The sequence below is a fragment of the Saccopteryx leptura genome, chromosome X (assembly GCF_036850995.1).
Source record: "Saccopteryx leptura isolate mSacLep1 chromosome X, mSacLep1_pri_phased_curated, whole genome shotgun sequence".
Lineage (NCBI taxonomy): Eukaryota > Metazoa > Chordata > Mammalia > Chiroptera > Emballonuridae > Saccopteryx > Saccopteryx leptura.
Window position 1 is genome coordinate 112,255,826 of NC_089516.1, and position 22,294 is coordinate 112,278,119.

The following is a 22,294-nucleotide window of genomic DNA, read 5'->3' on the forward strand; positions in this document are numbered from 1 at the left end:
TCTATATCCTTTTTAAATTCTATGTAGAATATTTTCCTTTGTTATGACAGTTATATTTTACAACCTCCCATATTGTTATATTATTTATTCCTGGTGAATGAAAGTAAATAATCTCATTAGTAACACATTTGGAAATCATCTTTCAGGGTAGCTTTCTTCAACAGATTGTCTCATTTTAAGCTAACATACAGGTTTCAAATGCAGGTATCTCCCCACTTGGGAGAGGAAGGACCCTAGTTAAGATCTACAGCTCCTTATTGTCTTAAAAAGAGCATATCTGAGTCATTATGTTAGAACTAAACTTTGAATCTTTCTCTTATTTTTGGAGCTAAGATGATGTTAATTTACCAAGCTTGCCTACGGAGTGTTAGTAATGAGAAACGAAGCACACACATATATTGGAGAAATTAAAACCTTTTTTTGGCCTTGGTTTCTGAAATAATTTTGCCTTGTAGGGAACCCTTTAAATATTCAACATCAGCATCTGTGCTTGTTTTTCTACTATGCTAAGGTACATTGACTGCGTTACCTTGGTGACGTGGACTCAATCTGTATTGTTTCCTGCTTGCCCTGGGTCTGAGGCCTCCAGTCATCAGTGTTAATCAGGGGTGTCACTGTATATACATGGGAGCCTTATCAGTTTCTAAACATTAGATCATTCAGGGAACCCAATTTAAAGAGGTTAAACTAACAGATATATCAACCTTTTTAGTCACTATGCTTAGAGAAAACCTAGTTTACCCACATTCCTGAGAGCAGGAATACATGGAGAGCCTGTTTTCTCTCAGGCAATGTGTCTTCAGTTATTTTTAATTTTAAGATTAATTCTGTGTCAAACCAGCCTACAATCTAGCCATTTCTTTATATCTGATACACTTTTACTCAGCTCAGTGGACACTTACTGAGTAGCCCCTAGGTTCTGGGTGACGTAGCATAGTGTTGAATAACACACAGGGGGCCCTTGCCCTTAAGGGGCTTCCAGTCTAGTGAGTAAGTTTACATTTTTTAAAAATCTGGGTAACAGTGACAGCCTAATATCAATGTATAAAGCCAGTAGGAAGTTACTAATACTTTTCCAATTTCAGTCATCAAAATTTGCAAATTACACATGAACTAAATATAAAAATAATCATTCGATTGTATCCAATGTGAGGTTAAAATTTCCAGCTGTGTTGGAGTTTCAACAATTCAACATTACAACTCAGATGGTTGTCCATTATACAATAATACTGTAGAAAGGCCTGATCAACCCTTTCCTAGCAGACTGTCTTATAGTGGTTTGTTGGTATTCTGTTGGCAGCTACATTTTTTCTTTTCCCCTTTTTTAATGTTCCAGATTCAAATCAACCAGCTGCATTTATCCCAGGAGTAGGCATGAGCATTTCAGTTCGAGGTATTTGATAGTCCCCGAACAGACGGTTGTGTGGCATTTGTCAAATAATAATGATACCCAGCCAGTTCCCTCTGTATACAAATCAGCTACTGAGGATACAGTATTTCTAAGTGCAGTGCTTCAGAAAACTGTATAAGAATGTTAACTAAATGTGCAGAGGTATTTAATTATAATAAATAAAGTTTTTTGGTATTCGTAAGACTATTAATGGGAATACAAAATGAATGTATGCCTAAAAAATATAAATATTTTAACTTAGTTTATCTAGGTTCCTTAATTTTGAGAATATATCTGTCAAGGCTCTTCAGGAAACTCAAAATGTTCCAATTTCTAAAGGAGTATCCACTAAAACTGATTTATAATGAAAGGAAAAAAATTAAAATGTATACATCCTAAGTCAATATAACCATCACTTCTGAGGTCTCAAGCGATCAGAAACTTATTCAAGTTATTTAATAACTTGTAAGAATTAGTCCATTACAATATATTTTGAAAGTCCTTCAGAACACTTATGTTTAGTATGTTATCAGTTGTATTAAGGAAGTAAAAATTAGACTAAATAAAATTGTATTCTTAATATCCAAGTATCAGCAATAGTTCATAATGAAGTCATACCTGTCAACATTGGGACTGACACATGTCAATGTATACTTTGTGTTTTTACATTTTGTATCTATACTTTATTATACGTTTTTATAGCAGGTAAAAGAGTGAGTAGATATAATGAACTATAACACTGACTTGTTTGCTATTTTATTTAAACTAATTAAATACTTGTAAAGGGGCTATAACTCCATTAGGATAGGTGTGAATCAAAAAGATGGAGAACCAGTTTTTAAATCTGTTGAAACTACGAGGCAGGTTTGTTGGTTCATTGGTTGCAGAGGCCGGCCCTCTTAGAGAATATAATGTATGCATGGAAAGAGAAACGTGGGATGACTCACTGGAATTTCTCCTAATCATGCTCATTAGAACAGATCAGGAAGAGAAATCATTGATAAAAACATATACAATAATAAGTACTATTAAATTAGTTTAAACCAGTGAAAATTAAAGAACACCGCATTTAATCTTTAAACACTGAGAAATAAAAGATCAATTAGTGAAATAATTTCTACTTAAAAATTTAGTTGTTACAGAGAATGAGATGACTCATTAGTATTGTGCAATTTTTATTAAATGCGTTTTCTTATACACTTTAAAAATCACAATTTAGAAGTAAAACAAACCATGGCTTCCATATCATAATTTTGTTGTGTTTCTTGTTTCATTTTCCAATTTAAAAATACTTTAATCCTGGCTGGTTGGCTCAGTGGTAGAGTGTCGGTCTGGCATGTAGAAGTCCCGGGTTCGATTCCCAGTCAGGGCACATAGAAGAAGCGCGCCCATCTGCTTCTACACCCTTCCCCCTCTCCTTCCTCTCTCTCTCTTCCCCTCCCACAGCCAAGGCTCCATTGGAGCAAAGTTGGACCCCCAGCACTGAGGATGGCTCCATGGCCTGGGCCTCAGGTGCTGGAATGGCTCCAGTTGCAGTGGAGCAATGCCCCAGAGGGGCCAAGCATCGCCCCCTGGTGGGCATGCTGAGTGGATCCCGGTCAGGCGCATGCAGGAGTCTGACTGCTTCCCCACTTCTAACTTTAGAAAAATACAAAAAAAAAACCAAAACCAACAAACTTTAATTTCAGCAAATATGAGAATATAGTGGACTTGTAAGGCATAATCATTTACCTCCTTTCAAGTCCATTTTAAGTGTTCTCAGAACTCTACTGTGCCCATAAATGTAAAAGATACAAAGATTTAATTTCCTTTCCTTCTAATTTTATTTTAATTTTTTAAATCACAAGACTTGGTTCTCAATGATAGCTATTAACTTTATGGTAAAATAAGTAAATTCTTCTGATGTTCACAAGCATAAGAGCTAAAGACTGGATTTTAAGCAATAAATTGTTTGTTTTAACTAAGCACTTGCTTGGAGAAAGTGCCATTTCTCCAAACATGCCTTGAAAACGAATCAAATTCAGTTCCCATGGGAAAACCATATTGGAGAGACTTTCGTGGTTGTGCAATCTTTTTTATTCTTACTAACTTCTGTTTCAAAAGGGGACACTTTCTGTCTTCATCCCTAAATGCTGGGGTTGTCCTTCTATGCTGATGCATGAAGAAGCCCTGAGGCTTGGAAACTAGCAAACCAGTGAGATGATTTCATGATGAAACTACATGTTTGATTGACAGTATTAACAGTCCTTGAATGAGCTTAAATTGGACGAAACTTTTTTTTAGATATTTATTTATTTATTTACAGAGACAGAGAGAGAGTCAGAGAGAGGGATAGATAGGGACAGACAGACAAGAATGGAGAGAGATGAGAAGCATCAATCATCAGTTTTTCGTTGTGACACCTTAGTTGTTCATTGACTGCTTTCTCATATGTGCCTTGACCGTGGGCCTTCAGCAGACCGAGTAACCCCTTGCTCGAGCCAGCGACCTCGGGTCCAAGCTGGTGAGTTTTTTTGTTTTTTTTTTTTTTTTTTTTTTTTGCTCAAACCAGATGAGCCGGCACTCAAGCTGGCGACCTCAGGGTCTCGAACCTGGGTCCTCCGCACTCCAGTCCGACGCTCTATCCACTGCGCCACTGCCTGGTCAGGCTGGATGCAACTTTTAAAAACAACAGCATACACTTCTAGTTTTTCTTCCTTATCCCCAGGTCTTGAAATTTTTATTTGTGCATGTTGACATTTTAACAATGTTTTTCTGAAAGGTTCATATGTACTTCTTACTCTGATATGATTTTCATCAGTTCTTATACTACCCCATTCAAAATTCAGTTTCAAAGACAAAATTCACTATTTACTTAAACATCTGGACTGGACTGGGCAAGGTGAGGAGAATGAGGGGAGAGTCCTTTTTCACCCTGTAGGTTCTGGACAGCTTTCTTAGAGCTGAATTATACAAGAACAGAAAAAGTATGCTTTTGCATGACTAAGATCGTTCTAAAGTTTGCTTGTGTAAGCATTTTGTATTCAGGAAAGTTCAACCTAAAATGTATTTGAACATAGGGGTATAAATAGCTTCATTTAGTGGGATAACAGCAATATCTAACCCATCAAATTAATATCATCTATCTCTTAAACAGCTTTCAAAAAGCACAAGACTAGAAAATACACTTAATTGTTTTTATTTATTGATTTTCGAGAGAGAGGAAGGGAGAGAGATATTTTTCGAGTTGTTGTTCCACTTATTTATGTATTCACTGGTTGATTCTTGTATGTGCCCTGAGTAGGGATCGAACATGCACCCTTGGCATTTCAGGACAATGCTCGCCAACTGAGCTACCCAGCCTCGCTGCAATGCTTTATTTTGTTTTAAAAACACAGGGGCTAACATGTGGTAAAAACTTGGATGCTTATACTATACTTCTGTCGTGTTTAACAAGGTAAAAACTTTATGTTTTGTAAAGTATTTTAAAAGGTGCCCAAAAAGTAATTCCACTTTCTTGCTTCCAAATGCAGAGGGCTGAGAGAAGGCACATGGCCTCATTAGCTTCTGGGGATTGTCAAACCCAATGTTCTCTCAAGTATTAAATGCCCAGATACATTTACTAGGGATGCAGGAGTCTCATTTAACCAGTGTTTTTTGCCAATATAAAGAGAAACATCTTGATTAAAGTGTGAGAAAATAGAAATCATACCAATCTGGGCAATTTTGGCTCCAATGATGTCTAATTTGTTATGAAAGGGGAACATGTTCTAAGTCAATGTTCTTAAAAGCAACTTCTGAATTTCTCCTTAAAAGTATTTATAAAAAAAGATGTTTGAAGAAGAGCTGTTTTATTGCATTGCACAGATTAAATGTACAGATGTTATTTTAAACTATTAATTAAGGAGTTCCCTTGTGAATTTGACTATTTAGTACCAGCTGTTATTCACATCAATATTTTCATATTTTACCATCAAGATATTTAATAAAAAGGCCTGGTACATATTTATTATTTTTGTGTGTGTGTCAAGTGTTAATTGAACTTATAAGAGGGAAACAGAAATCACATTGCCTGAGTGCCTACTATCTCCACAAGTTCTACTTCCATATAGTGCTTAATTTTTATGATGATTCCATGAGGTAGATTTTTAAAATTTATTGATTTTAGAGAGAGGAATGGGGGTGGGGAGAGAGAGAAACATTGATTTGTTATTCCACTTACTTATGCATTCATTGGTTGACTCTTGCATGCCCTCAACCTTGGCTCATGGGGACAATACTCCAATCAATTAAGCTAACCAGCCAGGGCCTCCGTGAGGTAGATTTTAATTCTTATTTTACAGAGGAAGAAACTAAGGGACCAGAGGTTTTATATAACTTTCCTGAAGATATACAGCTAATAAATGGCAGAATTGCGATTTGAATCAAGGTCGGCCTGACTCCAAAGCCTGTTTTGCAATCTCCCATCATTTTTCATAAAATGTTAACCTTGGCCCACAGTCACATCATCATCTTTGTTTATGGGTTACTGGAGAGAACAAGTTGCCAAGCCTCTGTTCCACAGTAGGCAATATGAGTGGGATGTGATTGCATACAAGTGGGTTGTTGCTTGCACAGTCTGTGCTTCCAAGGGCTTTTCTCTTTTCCCTTTCATCAGCAGGGTACAAATTGGACTCAATCCTGAGGTCTGAACCTTTTCTTTTATTAGTCATCTTGAAGCCAGGTGATTTGTGGCTTTTTAGAGGTTATGTCATTCAGAAGCCATGGCTGGATCTTTTTAGAAAAATATACCGGGGGAAGGGTTAGTTTAGAAGTGGGAGATGACAGAGTAGCAGGCATCCCCAAACTACCCCTACCTGCGGGCCGCATGCGGCCCCCTGAGGTCATTTATCCGCCCCCCGCCGCACTTCCGGAAGGGGCACCTCTTTCATTGGTGGTCAGTGAGAAGACCACTGCATGTGGTGGCCCTCCAACGGTCTGAGGGACAGTGAACTGATCCCCTGTGTAAAAAGTTTGGGGACCCCTGGTAGAGTATAATGTGCAAAGTCAGGATGGGGATCAGGATTAATGACAGGAACAGTCTGGTTCAGTTATAACCTAAAAGAAAAAAAAAAAGGCGAGGGAGGGTCCTAATCTATATTTTGTTTCAGATCTGATGGTTTAATTTTGAGAAAAAGGATCCAAGGATTTAATTTTGATAACAAAGATCCAGTGATTGAACTCATGTAAGGAGATTATCTGGGGCCTGCTAAAGTCAGATTGCAATTTCCATAGCATTCAAGAAAACAAGAAAATGAAATAGGACTTTATGAAGAAACCAAGTTTTCTTTCATTTACATATCATTGCCCAGAGGTGGGGATAGGGTCCTCGCACTTATGGAATTGTTTATACCTGTGCTGTAACTGTAAAATACATGCTGGGTTTCAAAGACAATAATAAAAGAATGTAAACTATATTATCTTCTGTTGATTACATGTAGAAACAACAATATTTTGGATATGTTGGGTTAAAGAAAATATAATGCTAAAAGTCATTTCACCTCTAACTTTTTACTTTTTTAATGTGGCTACTAGAAAACTTATAACTACACACATGGCTCACATTATATTTCTGTTGGACCACACTGGGATGAAGAATAGGCAGTAGTCCCCGAAGCTTCCTTTTAGAGGCAAGTCGTAGAGTGGCAAAGATGGAAATGTTTCTCAATATCAGTATTGTCTTCCATTAAGGTAGGACATTTTTTTAAAATTAAAAATATATTTATTGATTTGAGACAGACATTGATCTGTTCCTATATGTGCCCTGACTGGGGATAGAACCCACAACCTTGGCGTATCTGGACAATGCTCTAACCAGCTGGCTAGGGCAAGCTAGGACCAGTTTTTCTCTTTTCCCCTCAGATGATATGGAGCTGGTGTTCTGACAGAATGTCCCTATTCAACATCTTGAGTACCTATGTGGATGTCCCATCACTAGATTAAAGCATTTGTTTTTCACATGCAAGCCTGACACATATTAAGGGCATCCTTCCTCCTTTGCTCCCATCCATCCATCCATCCATCCATCCATCCATCCATCCACTAAAAATCAGTCTTATTTTCAGGTCCTGCTCTTCCTGTGAGGGCTTTTTGTCAAATTACCAAAACAATGGCATAAGCATGTGGCCATTCTTGCATGGCATTAGTGAAAACTACCAAAGAAATGAGAATTATGTAGGATAAAAGAAATAGCATTTATCCAGTTGAGGACTTTTAATGCAAAAGAACCACCAGATTCTAATACTAAACTGGCTTGTTTTACTGCCCAGGCAAAGCTTACAGAAAGTATTTATTTGACTCCCTGTATGAATCATGAGTTTGGGCTCTTTTTGCTTTCCACAAAATACCGGGTCTAATGTTGAGCACATAGATACTCAGAATATACAAGAAATATTATAGGATATAGACTCCATACTAATAAAGGTGAATTTATCTCTCTCTCTCTCTTATGATAGAGACCCTAGATATATACCATCATTTTATTTCATACTTTTCAAGCAAGTCATTGTTCCTATTATACTTTAAAATACTTTATAGTATTTTATCTTTGACAAAATGGGAATTACTGGGAGATTATATTTAAATTAAACTTAGGGAGACTCTGTTGGGAAAACAGGTGTGTTAGGCTTGCTTGCTTGTACTTTGCATGATTAGTGTGTGAGCATGTTGCAAGGCCACGTGTGTGTAGCCTATGTAAAGCTATGGTGCTTTCCTTTGGGGCTGTTGGCTGTATCACTTGCCCACCACTGTGAGGGGCCGTTTTGCTGTTCATTCCCCTGCTTCCCTGAGAAGCAGCGTTCTCCTGCCTGTTTGCCCGTCTGCCCTTGCGAGACTCTACCTATTCAATGGGAATGGCTTTCTGGCTCCCTAGTTCCTCTACTGTCTGCCCGAATCCCATGTGAACCTGCCTCCTTTGCAGGGGGGTTAGCAAACATTTCTGAATATCTTTGTATGCTAAAAGAAAGGTAGACTTTTATGAACATGCTCTTCATGTAACCACTCAGACAAGCATTGAATCATTAATCCAATCCAGCTGGCCCTAAAAGGAACACCACATTCTTAACAAATGAAGGGCAAATTAGTGGTACATTATTACCAGACTCTGCTTTCAGTAACTTCTCTAATATAGGTGTGGCCTGTTTTAAGAAAGCCGAATAGATGGGTTTGTTAAATGCATTATAGGAGTATTTGAGACCTTGCAGCCTGGTAATTGTCATCAGTTTGACTCAAACGCTCCAACAGAGTCACTGGGGATACTGTGAAAATGAGGCTGACAAGGTTCCCGATTTCATGGAACTACTGTTTCAATGGAGAGGCTCACAGGACACTTGCATAGATAGCCGAGGATCTCTACCTTATATGAACAATTTGGACCCAGCTGTGCATGACATTCCCTTCCCTGCCAATACAGAGACTAGTGACACCATGAGATATAAAGTCGTAAAACAACATGGATTTGGGTCCAATGGTGGCATAGTGACCTCACTCAATCTCTTTGCTACCAGATTTGATCTGGTGATGAAATTTATTGAGAAGGCCCAGAACATGTCAAAATATATCTTGAATGACACACCTGGGCAGACTGAAGTATTCACCTGGTCAGCTTCTGGGACAATCATCACTCCGGCTTGGCATCCTCACCTCTAACAATATGTCATTTGTGTAATGGACACATCAAGAAGTACCAATACAGTGACCTTCATGTTCAATATGCTCTAGGCATGCAGCATCTTGTATAAAACCAAGTTTCCTTTCACTTTCGTAGTGATATCATTGATCACAGCTTTGCAGTGGAATGGATGCAAGATTTTTAAGGCTTTCCAAGATTCCTTGAATCAAGAGACTACATATGTCAGTAACCTGACTCGTTCAATGAGATTGGTGTTAGATGACTTTTACAGCTCACTCTGGGTGGTAGGGGTGTCTGCTGTTCTGGGTACATACTTAGATGAACTCTTTATGCGAGTCACTAGTGCTGCAGAAGAGTATGAAAGAGAGTAGCATCCTGAATATGAATGTCTGAGAAAATCTCTGGCCAGTGCACAGAGCCCGCAGCAGAAAGAACAACTGAAATGCCTTCTGAAAGATATGGGCTCTGTGGCCTTGGACACAGGAACTGCTACAGACAGCTTATCTCCTGTGCGGGACCCTTCTGAGGTGATCTTGACTTAGTGAAGCTTGAGTGAAGAGGATGAGGAAGCGTACAGTGATACTGATGATACTGACCACAGACAGAAAAGCCATGGAGAGCCAGTGTTCCAGAACTATATGCAAGAATCAATGGCACAATACTGGAACAGAAACAACAAATAGTGTCTAGAAGTCCAAAAGTTTAGAACTCCATGAAGGAACTGTCCTTACCTCTGATTAGGGTTACTATAAAAAGTTTTGTTCCGAACAGCAGTTTCTCTTATTAGGAAAATCTCCTGACTCCGATGAAGCCAGGGATAGAAGACATTTGCACCTGGCAGGTAGAGGCCAGTTCCCCTTGGTCTTTCCCTTGGATTTTTGCACAGAGGGATATTCTGTTCTTGGATGCTGGTATTCCTTCAAGCATAACACTTCATGTTTTATCATTTGTACTCAAATACTTTTGCTGTCGGTGGACTAGGGAACATCTTGTTCATTTCAGATCCCTAGTGTCAGGCTGGCTCTATTGCCTCTGCTTCTCTAGAATCTTGTCCTTGACACATGAGTTCCCCTCCTTTTAGCAGAAAGGGAGAAGGGAAACATCAGCTCGTACAGAGTGACAGTGGAGTCTCCTTGGCAACCAGTCAGTGTTGGTATGGAATGTGCCTCATGCTTAGTAGCTCATTATAGGACGCCAGGCGTGCTGAAGAAAGTGGGCAAAGCATATAATTAATTAATAAGAATCCTGCTTTGGTGGTGACTTGAATAAAGAGTTTTAAATTTTAACTGCTGTAAGCCTGCCTGTCATATTTTCAAGTAAGAAAATTACATAATCACAGATAGGTTCACTTCTGTTTATCAGAGAGATTTAAAGACACATGTCCAAACCTGTTTCAGTAAGGCAGTGGTGTTTACTAAAGCTTTTTCTGTACACATACCTATTAATCAGGTGCAAGACTGGTAGCCAAGGCCAGGCAGGTCCACATTGGATTTGGGCAGATGGTAGAGAAACTGCGGACCAGAAAGCATTGGGCCATTCCCGTTTAATAGATTCTTGCAATGGTGGGTGAGCAGACAGGCAGAGGCAAACCTCTTCTCACAGCAGCAAGTGAACAAACAGCAAAATGGCCCCTCACAATGGTGGGCAGGCAATCTGCCATTTGCCCTCTGCAATCCACCCTGAGTACAAGCACCCATAGCCTTACATAGGCTATGCACATGTGCCACTGCCACATGCTCATACACTAATCAAACAAAGTGCTTGTAGCTGGTACACCAGTGAGCAAGCCTAACACAGCTGTTTTCCCAACATTCCACCCATTTAGGGTTGTTTGTCTCACAATCTACACAACAGGTACGTTCTGTGATGGCCCTTGTGCTTGGAGTGAGGTATATTACCGAAACAAACAGACTATAACAACAGCACAAATTATACAATAATTACAAAGGTGCCCTTCACAGAGCCTCTCTGAGCACTTTGCTGAAGGTGCTAACAGGAGGCCTAACCCTAACCCCCTACCCTATGGTAGGTGGGAGGGCCTATATAGTCCAGGGCTAAATCCATTGAAGAAAGTGACTTTGGCAACTGGGTGACAGCAACTTCCCGGTGCAGGAGGGCCTCCACAGGTGCTGCATACCCCCCACAAAGTCTTTTATAGTACAGTCCACAAGTGGTGTGTCCATCCAGTAAGGGAGCTGGTGATCCCCTCTAGTCACAGTTCAATAGTTTATTACAGCCCAGCTGTCTGTGCAAATCACCCGAAGTGGAAGTTTATTACAGGCAACTAGCCACACAGCTCTTTATTAATGGATCTCAGGGCCTTTCCATAAATGCTCTGTCTGTTGCCACAAGCACCATCCAACCCCCTCAGCAAGCTCACAGGGCCTGACAGGGTAAAACACATTCAAGGCCTGTGCTGCCTTGACAGTTCTTACTGCTGCTGTTGCTGCTGCAAAAAATCACCTATTACCTTTTTTTTAAAGGGAAAGAGAGAGAGAGTCAGAGAGAGTCAGAGATAGGGACAGACAGACAGGAACCAGGAATGGAGAGAGATGAGAAGCATCAATCATCAGTTTTTCGTTGTGACACCTTAGTTGTTCATTGACTGCTTTCTCATATGTGCCTTGACCGTGGGGCTACAGCAGACCGAGTAAACCCTTGCTCGAGCCAGCGACCTTGGGTCCAAGCTGGTGAGCTTTTTGCTCAAGCCAGATGAGCCCGTGCTCAAGCTGGTGACTTCGGGGTCTCGAACCTGGGTCCTTCCACATCCCAGTCCAATGCTCTATCCACTGTGCCACTGCCCGGTCAAGTACCTATTACCTTTTAATGCCAACACCTGCTGCACATTAGAAGGGACCAGTGGATTGCCAATTTCACATGGGGTCTCTGGCCCCACCCCTCCCTGTTGAATGGTTCGCTTTCCCCCTATTCAAACTGGGATAACAGGTCTTGGGGATCCTCCTCTCATTCAGCTGTCTCCAACAAGTAATCTTGCAACTGTTCCACCTCAACACCAGCCATTTTCTTGGCAGCTGCCGGTGCTTCCTGCTTCCCCTGCCTTTTCAGTGGCTGAAACCCCTGTTGTGGCTTACACTGCCGCCAAAGCTCTAAAAGTACTTTATTAGACCTGCCATCCAATTTCTATCTGCCCTGGCCACAATCAAATCTATTCAGATCTGTGTTTGTGTAACCTTTATAGGCCTATTTCTCTTGTTAGTCAAGGGGGTAGCACAGGCAGCAGCCCTCACAGCCTTATGGTCCATCTCTGTTCCAGAGAGCATGATGCCATCCACCCATATGTCCCACAACTGCAGCAACCAGGCTGCCAGGAATGCGGTGGGTTTCAGCCTGAATTTCACCCCTAACTCTATCAGCTCTGCCTGGGTGTAGAGCTGAACAACAGAGTGCTCAACTACTTGTGAAGGAGGCTGTGTCTGTTCCTGAGGGACTCTTGGTTGTTGGGTTTTTACTTTCTGGGCTTGCACTGGCCAGGCTCTGAGTCTGCAGATGGCAGTTTCAGTCTTAGCCTCCCCCTCAAAAGAGGAGTTGGAAATGCCTGCTCCCACCAACTCAGAGCCACTCCAACAACATGGATGCTGCTCCTTCTTGGACAACTGTTTTGGCCCCTGCAGCTGCTGGCTCTCAGACTGAAGCTGAAGCTCTTGAAACTGCAGTTGTTTCTCCAACACCTGTTGCTGCCAACATTCAGCTTTCAGTGCAAATTGCAACTCATAAATAAGTAATTACTTCTCCAGAGATTTCCAGTTCCAGGCACTGTTGGTGATCAGAGCCTGCATCTCATACTGCAGCTCTCAAACCTGGTCGGCCTTCTTTTCCAGTGAGCGTACCAGTTCACGCCATTGCTGGTTCTCAGCTTGTAGCCTGACCTGCCGTTCTTGGATCTGCAACTCTTTCTCCAGTCACCATTCCAGCTCATGTCATTGTTGCTACTCGGTCTGCAGCTCACCTCGGAGCTTTCAACCTTGACCTACACACAGAGCTCTCGGTTTCTTCTTGCAGGGCTGTAAAAAACACCCAGCCCACGGTCCCCAAAAATCAGCCATGGGGAACCATATGCTGGAGAACAGCCACCACTCCTATACCCCACCCTTCAAGGGTGTCAGTGGTACCATACTGATCTGCTCCAAATCCTGCCCAGTATGCCAGATGTAATGCTAGTGGCCAGGGCCACGCAGGTCCACATTGGATTTGGGCAGACGGTAGAGAAACTGTGGAGCCAGAAAGCATTGGGCCACTCCCATTTAATAAATTCTCACAACAGCAGATGAGCAAACAGGCAGGGGAAACCCTCTTCTCACAGCAGCAAGTGAACAGACAGCAAAATGGCCCCTCTCAATGGTGGGCAGGCAATTCCCCGTTTGATCCTCTGCAATCCACCCTGAGTGCTAGCACCAATAGCCTAACATAGGCTATGGACACGTGCCTTTGCCATGTGCTCATGCACTAATCAAGCAAAGTGCTTGCAGTCCGTACACCAGTAAACAAGCCTAACAGCTGTTTTCCCAACACCACGGATAAAGTCAGGCCCTGTTTGTATTGCACTTTGATCTTAATCCAAAGTATCCTTGGTGACTTACTCAAACGCTATGGGTTTGGGTCAGGAGCACATTCTATATAGAACAATCATGGTAAGGGTTTATTCTGCCTCCATTCTTCATAGTATCTTAAAATGTAGGACATTTCTCTTAAGGAATTTTATCTCTGCCTAATTTGTATTCCAATAATTCTCAAAGTGTGGTTTCTGGGCCAGAAGCCTAAGCATCACCTCGGAAATTGTTAGAAATGGGACACTGAAGACCTAAATCAGAAACTGGGGGTGAGGCTCAGCAATCTGGGGGTGAGTTAGAACCACTGCTCTAACTAAAACAGTCTGACAAGTCCAGACCTGGTGAATCTCAGGTATCAATCCTCATGACCTGCTTTATCAGAGTAACCTAACTTGGATCATCTGGTACCTAGTCTCCAACTTAAACATTCTAAAAATACAAGTATTTTATCAAAAAAATGCATTACAGAAAAATCTGGGCATTACAAACCAGATTGACACATAACTGATCTTTTAACTACATGAAAAAATAAGTTAATGGGTCTCATCTTTAAATTGCTCCAAATATAATGTTTTAATTTTGAGATGATCTAGTCACTGAACTTGTGTAAGGGATGGCCTGGGCCTTGCAACAAGTCCGGCTGCAGTTTCCATTGTATTCAACACAATGAGAAAGATAAATACAATTTTTAGAAGAAACTTAAGTGTTTTTCTCATTCATATCTCAGTCAGTGGGTCTCACAGTTCTGGAATTAGTTATACCTGTGGTGTCCAATACAGTAACTGTAGGGAAAATACCTGTGTTGGGCTTGCTTGCTTGCACTTTGCTTGATTAGTGCATAAGCACGTGGCAGAGCCATGTGTGCACAGCCTATGTAAGGCTATAGGGGCTTTCCCTCAGGGCAGATTGCTTGCCCACCACTGTGAGGGGCTGCTTTGTTATTCTTATGGCTTGCTGCCATAAGAAGTGGTTTTCCCCTGCCCTTATGCTCATCCATTGAAATAATCTATTAAATGGGAATGGCCCACCACTTTCCAGCTCTGCAGTTTTTCTGCCCAAATTCAATGTGAACCTGCCTGGCCTTGGCTGCTGGCATTACAGTAACCATTAGCCATATGTAAAATATATTTACAAACATGATTAATTTCCATCAGAACTTCATTCTTCCCAACAGTCCCCCCCCCAAGTAACAAAGTGAGGTTATAGTTTCTGACTGTTGAATGCATGGTAATCAAATCTGTAACGTGACCTTAGTACTACTATTTTCTATGTTACAGATTCAGATTTTATCTACAAGACTGAACACAAATAAGTTCAAAGAGACAGCATGTTACTTAAGTAACATTTTATAAAGAAATACTTTTGTATAGAAATACAGAGTATCAGTTTGGTTTAAAAAGCAATTGTTACTTAAACACCCATTAGGAAATAAAACAATAGAATGAAGTGTAATGATATACTTATTACAGCTATACCCTCATACACTATGTACTGGTGTTGGGGGCAAGGCAGCACCTATAAATTGGGTGTTAGTGAGATACTGCCTGTCATTGGACTCACACTGAACATGATTTGATCCATCATAACTGCTTCTGAGATGGCATATTAGGGTGCTTGATAAAGGGTTTTTATTATTTTTCAAAATTAATAACCCTTCATTTGAACCCCAAAAGGAAAATAAGATAAATTAAAAATGATTTTTACACACTACTCTGATGATCAATAATTTGAAGCCCAAGGTTCTCTTTAGGAAATTTTCTTTCTGGTTTACAAAAGCTGTGGGAAACCGTTAACATCACGAGCCCAGTTACAGGAAATATATATTTTTTGTGTATTTTTCTGAAGCTGGAAACGGGGAGGCAGTCAGACAGACTCCCGCATGCGCCCGACCGGGATCCACCCGGCACGCCCACCAGGGGGTGTTGCTCTGCCGCAACCAGAGCCATTCTAGCACCTGAGGTACAGGCCACAGAGCCATCCTCAGCACTCGGGCCAACTTTGCTCCAATGGAGCCTTGGCTGCAAGAGGGGAAGAGAGAGACAGAGAGGAAGGAGAGGGGGAGGGGTGGAGAAGCAGATGGGAGCTTCTCCTGTGTGCCCTGGCTGGGAATCGAATCCGGAACTCCTGCACGCCAGGCTGACGCTCTACCACTGAGCCAACCGGCCAGGGCCGGAAATATTGATCTCTAAAATGTCATGGTCTCATGCCCTATCGGGGCTTATGGATATGATTTAATATATCACATGCAGGCCCAATTATAGTAGATAAATTGTATGGTAATCCAAGGTGAATAGTGAGGATAAGTCTTCCACATGGAAAAAAAAAAAAAAAGAGTTGGATATGGTGCAACCATGAACATGGGAAAAATTTCAGAATTTGAACAGGTAAACAAAACCAGAAAGGACTTAATTCAGGTAGGTGAAACTGCCAGATTGCCAAAAGAAGTTTTTCAAAGGAAACTTTCACAGAACCTATTAGACCATCAGGAGTAAATAAATATCAACTGTGATATATTTTTTATCCAAGCCACAGATGAGAGCTTGATTAACTGGGAAACAACAGTTAAATAATATTATATTCTTCATAGTCACCAATCCAATTCTAGTATCTACACAGAGAAGTACAGAGAGTTACAATGAAATTGTGTATGCTAAGAATGCCACGAGATTAGCTCCCAGGAAAAATTAAACTCTGTAAGTAATTGTCACTTATTCTCTCAAGGACAGATTTCAATTTCCACTTTTTCATTGACTGGGTACATTTCCTTTGTCGCTTGGTTGTATATTTTGAGAAAGCAAATTTATTGGCACTTGTAGAGGCTTAGAACTTAAACTAACATTAGAAGTGATGGAAACACAGCTAACAGATTAATTTAATCACAAATTCACAACTAGTGATTCATTTGCATATCTTAGAAAGTTAGACATGGTAAATTTTTTAACCAATCAGAAAAAAACATGTGCCACAGATTTCAAATGTTCATCATTTACTATTTATCACATAAACATATTTAATAATATATGCTTTATTTGCAAAATTATTCTTAATACATTTACTTCTAATATGTTGGATATTTTCATGTTTTAAGGAAAAAACCCACCCTATTTAAAAATGTATTCCTAAATTTTAATGTGTCATTAAACCAGTGTCACCAAACTGAAAAATAAAAAATAGAAACATACTGCTGAGTTGGATATATAATTGTTATTACAAATAATGACAATACATGTCGTATACAGTAATGACATATATCCTCTCATTTCACTTCTCAATCATTGTCGGAACCATTTGGAGGTAAGAAAACCAACGCATCATTGAAAATATGCCCAAATGCCCGAAGTCGGTACACCCCATACATCATCACATGCATCTGATTAGGAGTCAGTCCATTAAAAGTAACAGCCATATCTGAACAACATCCTTCTACTACCAGGTTGGGTTGATTATTCATTGCTTCTTTAATTAAAAGCCCAACAGATTTGGTATTAAATACATCTTTTCTTTCAGAATCTTCTGCATTTTTTGCAAACACTCCACCATATTTCAGGCAGACTGCTAGCTGCTTATCTTCTGATATCTTCCAAATCATCCCTCCCTGTTCAGGACACTTTTCAGGGACACTGAGAAGGCTGTTGAGTCTTTTCATTGATTCTATACTTAAGACAATTCCTCCTTCCACATTCACATATTCAAGGTCTCCAGATTTTACGGTGTGGCCTAGATAGAAAGGTTGTGATGGATCCTTTTTTAACAAAAAATACTTTAAGTTTTCAATAATGGCAAATGTTGAGGGGCGTGCAAGGAAGAACCAGTTGTACTGGCCTTTATATTTATCAAAGGCATATTTGTAAGCTTTTCTCATCATTAACCACATGTCATTTGTTTCCATGTTGATTGATTCAAACACTTTAACAGTTTCAGAACTGAAGAACTCTGCTTTGTCACAGTGTTTGGTCCACGTTTCCCTCACTGCAGCCCAAAGACTCACATCTTTGGGTTTTACGAGGATGATACAGTATACTCGAAAGCTCTTACTGAGCTCCATGCGCTCATTCTCTGAAATTTTCAAGATATCTTCTTTTTTAGGAGCTTGTATGTGATGATGCTCATGAGACATTCTATTTCCATAACCAATCCTAATGTGTCCTAGCATAGTGATCAAGGCACAGAAAACGCTTCCCAGCATCACACCCTTCAAAAATGAACTGCTTTCAGAGAGCATTTTTTCCTATAAAGAAGAAAAAAAAATCCTTAGGATACTTAATAGAAAAGTATTAGTCTAGTGCAGTGGTCGGCAAACTCATTAGTCAACAGAGCCAAATATCAACAGTATAACGATTGAAATTTCTTTGGAGAGCCAAATCTTTTAACTTTTTTTTTTTTTTTTTTTTTGAGACAGAGTGAGTCGGAGAGAGGGATAGACAGGGACAGACAGGAACAGAGAGAGATGAGAAGCATCAATCATTAGTTTTTCATTGCGCGTTGCAACACCTTAGTTGTTCATTGATTGCCTTCTCATATGTGCCTTTTCTGCGGGCCTTCAGCAGACCGAGTAACCCCTTGTTGGAGCCAGCGACCTTGAGCTCAAGCTGGTGAGCATTTTGCTCAAACCAGATGAGCCTGCGCTCAAGCTGGTGACCTCAGGGTCTCGAACCTGGGTCCTCTGCATCCCAGTCCAATGCTCTATCCACTGCGCCACCAAATCTTTAAACATAAACTATATAGATATGTACATTTCTTATCGAGGTAGCGCCCAAACGTGGTATTTTGTGGAAGAGCCACACTCAAGGGGCCAAAGAGCTGCATGTGGGCTCGCGAGCTGCAGTTTGCCGACCAGGGGTCTAGTGGTTTGACCTGGTATTCCTTGTACACTTATATTTTGCTCTTAATATTTAAAAAAGGTTCCCAGGTTTGAAATCAAGTTAGCTGTACATAGTACCAAGGAGTCTAAGAATCATTAGCTTCCAATTTATACTGTTCAGTAGAAACTAGAACTTTGCAGCAACACCTCTATGAGGCAGAATTTTTCTGGGAGGCTATTTTTGTATTTCATCTATGGGGATTTAATTAACCAATTACTAAATCAAAGAATTAATCTGAGAAACAATGTTACACAGGTTACCAGTCCATAATTCCCTTTAAAGGAATTTTGTTTCACAAGCTTGCAATATATTATTTAAATACCTCTGCAGATATACAAAGACCTTTATATCAAAATCTTAAATCGAACAGATAAAAACCACCCAAAATTGGCAAAGTATCAATGGTATCTGTGCTGTCATTTTTGTTCTCAACCTGGTGCTTTATTTAACTGATGGCTGCTGTCCTTAGGTGTCTTGAGTACATCTAAAGCAAGTTTCTTGAGAATGACACCATACATGTTAGTATTCACCCTATTGTTCCTAAGACTGAATTGTTTCCAATAATTATCCCAACTAATTGATGTAATAAAAGCCCATAGTGAAATAATTATTTGCCTAAGAACTGAGTCAATATAGGCATACCTGGGAACCCTTAATGATCATTTTTATTTATTCCCAAGATATTTCCTTATTCTTTCAGAAAGTGAAATGTGAAAAATCTACACTTGTATTTCAATTAGAAATGAAAAGAAAAGCAGACACTAAATACAGCTGATGAGATTTTCCGAATCTCCTCTATTTTCAGAAGGAATGGTCTACTTAGCTATTGAGATTTTCCCTTTGACTTTTAAAGTTGAAAGCGTTCTTAGAAACTACCTAATGTCATTTCTCTCATTTTACAGACAGAGAAACAGAGGGTTCAGAGGGTTTGGGTAACTGACCCAAAGTCACACAGTTCGTGGTAGAACTGACTTAGAAATCAGATCTCCTTACATCAATTTAATGCTTTTTCTATTACAGAATAATGATCTCAACAGTGTTTTCACCCATATCATCCAGAACTTAATAAACAAGTTACAAAATAACTTTGTTTTCCTGCAAATGAAAAAAAGGTGGGATTTGTTAACCATAATTGATATTTTACAAACATCACCATACTGCTATAAGGAAATTGTCCCTTGATTTTCTTCCAGAGGAAATGGACTTTGACTTCTACTAAAATGACAGATGTGGAATAATTTGGCAGCTGTAATTCCTTATTGGGTGTAAGAGGTGGGGAAAGAGGCAGGACAGTTTTCTTGTGTCAAAGAAATTGGTCAGTAAACATAGTTCTAAGAAGGAAAAGAGAATTGACAGGAACCAAGTTCTGCTTAATATTAGAATTGGAGATATACTATAAAATTGGTTAAGACAAGATTTTTGCATTTCATATTATGCAATTTTTATTATTTCTGGCCAATAAATAACTTACACATATCTCCCAGCTTGATAATGGCATATGTATGTAAGAATTCTTCCTGATGGGGATACTGCTCATTTATAACTTATAACAATTATTCTAAACTACTAAGGGATAGATCTTTTTTTTATTAGGAGAGGCAAAAAAAAAAAAAAGTGACACTGGAGATGCACATGATAGGATATCTGGTGCAGAGGAAAGGGAAGCAAAACTGCACAGGGGCACAAATGAAGTAAAAAGTGCCTGAGTGGTTTCTGAGATGCATCTTTTTAGGTGAAGATAGTTGAGGTGGAGTATGGTAAAGGGAAGAGGGTGAAATGGAGACCAGAAGTGAAAGGGATGTCATGGTCAACTCAAGACCCCATTGAACGGCCACGGAGGGCCTGCAAGAAAGTGGCTCTCAGTCTCTCCCCCTCCACTACCCCAAACACGCCTCCCACTGCACCTGCCCGGGCGCCCCGTGTAGAGCATGCTGGGAGTGGGCCAGGCCCAGGTCATCCCCAAAAGAGGGGCGAGGGAGAGCCCCTCCAGGGGCTGCTCTGGATGCAGGCGATGCCCTGGCACTCACCCACGTCTAGAACGACTCAGCGGTGGAAAAGCGCAGCCGCGCACGGCTTTCCTCCCACGTTCGCGCGCCCCTCGGCTACGCTCCCGGTCGGGCTGCTCTAGATGCAGGCGGCGTCCTCTCGTTGGTGTCGCTAACGGCGAGGAGGAACAGGAAGTGGAGGCCGCGAAGGCACGGGCAGCGGGGCGGGGTAAAGGAGCCCTAAGTCAGGCGGAGCCGCCGGCTGCGCAGAATCCCGCTGCGCCGCGCGCAGGCAGCACAGCTTCACTCCTCGCCTGCTCCTGAGGTGGGAGAAGCGCGCGTCCTGCTGTCGTGACCCACTCAGTCTGTACCCAGTGGGATCACCTGAGAGGCCTGCTTGCCTGTGACCTCCTAACTAGCATTGCTCATTGCAACTCTAGTGTCAACATCTTTCAGTGGTTTCTTTAACGCATTCCGTCGTCATTGCACCTTTCAGTTAACAGTAATGTTCTCAACCCACGACTCCTGTAGCCCCACTGTCTGCAATCCAAGCTTGTCTTCACTGCGTCCTTTCGTATGCTGGGAAAGTTACTTCACCTCGCTATGCCTCATTTCCCTTCTTTGTGAAGTGCAGAAAATATCATGGTAGTGCTATCTCATAGGAAATTAAATGAAATAGTGCATGTGACTGTCAGCAAAAGACCAGGCATGAAGTAAAATTCATTAATGTTGGCTATTATTTCCATCCCTGTATCACTAGCATTTACCTTGTGCTAGCATGGAGTAGACAATACATATTTGGATAATTAATGAGTGCTAGAGCTACAGCTGAGGAACCAGAACCAGGATAAGGCACTTCCTAAAGGCCACAGAGAAATGAACAGCAGTGGTGGGAATAGGACCCAGGTCTCCTAATTACATGTGCAGAGCTCTCTTTCTTCTAAACATGTTATCTGCCTTTTAAACTTTTTTTTTTCCTTTGTGAGATGGATTTTTTCCCCAAAAAGCACAAATTCTTAGAAGTATTTAGAAAAGTGTCACTAGATTCCATCCAAACAACATTGAGTGGTGACTTACTCAGGCCTGAGTTCCTAAAGAAATATAAAGAGACATATATTTAAATATTGGCAATGACCCAGTTTAGATGAAGGTTTCAAGCAGCACTGAAACAATGGACAAATAGATTTCAGGCATTTACTAAACATTTGCCCTCTGCCCCACCATCCAGGTCTTCATGGAGCTTTCAGTGTAGCCTGGAAGAAAGACATTAAACAATTCATTACAAATAATTATAATGGTGTTATTGTATTGTTTAAAGGAATATAAAAATGAATCTTTTTATTTTATTTTATTAAAAAAATTTTTTTTGTATTTTTCTGAAGTTGGAAATGGGGAGGCAGTCAGACAGACTCCCGCATGCGCCCGACCGGGATCCACCCGGCATGCCCACCAGGGGGCGATGCTCTGCCCATCTGGGGAGTTGCTCTGTTGCATCCAAAGCCATTCTAGCGCCTGAGGCAGAGGCCACAGAGCCATCCTCAGTGCCCCGGCCAACTTTGCTCCAATGGAGCCTTGGCTGTAGGAGGGGAAGAGAGAGACAGAGAGGAAGGAGAGGGGGAGGGGTGGAGAAGCAGATGGGCGCTTCTTTTGTGTGCCCTGGCCGGGAATCGAACCCGGGACTCCTGCACGCCAGGCTGACGCTCTACCACTGAGCCAACTGGCCAGGGCCAAAAAATGAATCAGTACTGGAAAGGAATTTAAGTCTAGAGAGTATTTCACTGTATTTTGTTAAATAATATGTTGTCTATTTTCACATAATGATTTCATCTGTATGTGAAATC

The 22,294-nt window shown here is 40.8% G+C and overlaps 1 protein-coding gene and 1 pseudogene across 1 annotated transcript; one reads left to right on the top strand and one right to left on the bottom strand.

Annotated features, from left to right (window-relative positions):
• Positions 1-8,669: 8,669 nt before the first annotated feature.
• LOC136385917 (GPN-loop GTPase 1 pseudogene) lies at positions 8,670-9,721 on the top strand (annotated as a pseudogene).
• A 5,215-nt stretch (positions 9,722-14,936) lies between these two features.
• Positions 14,937-20,651, bottom strand: C1GALT1C1 (C1GALT1 specific chaperone 1). Its single transcript, XM_066356732.1, has 2 exons — positions 20,496-20,651; positions 14,937-17,834 (listed from the first exon to the last, which is right to left on the bottom strand). Exon 2 carries the CDS (start codon positions 17,826-17,828, stop codon positions 16,875-16,877), a length of 954 nt encoding a protein of 317 aa, XP_066212829.1. The 5' UTR covers positions 17,829-17,834; positions 20,496-20,651; the 3' UTR covers positions 14,937-16,874.
• Positions 20,652-22,294: the final 1,643 nt, after the last annotated feature.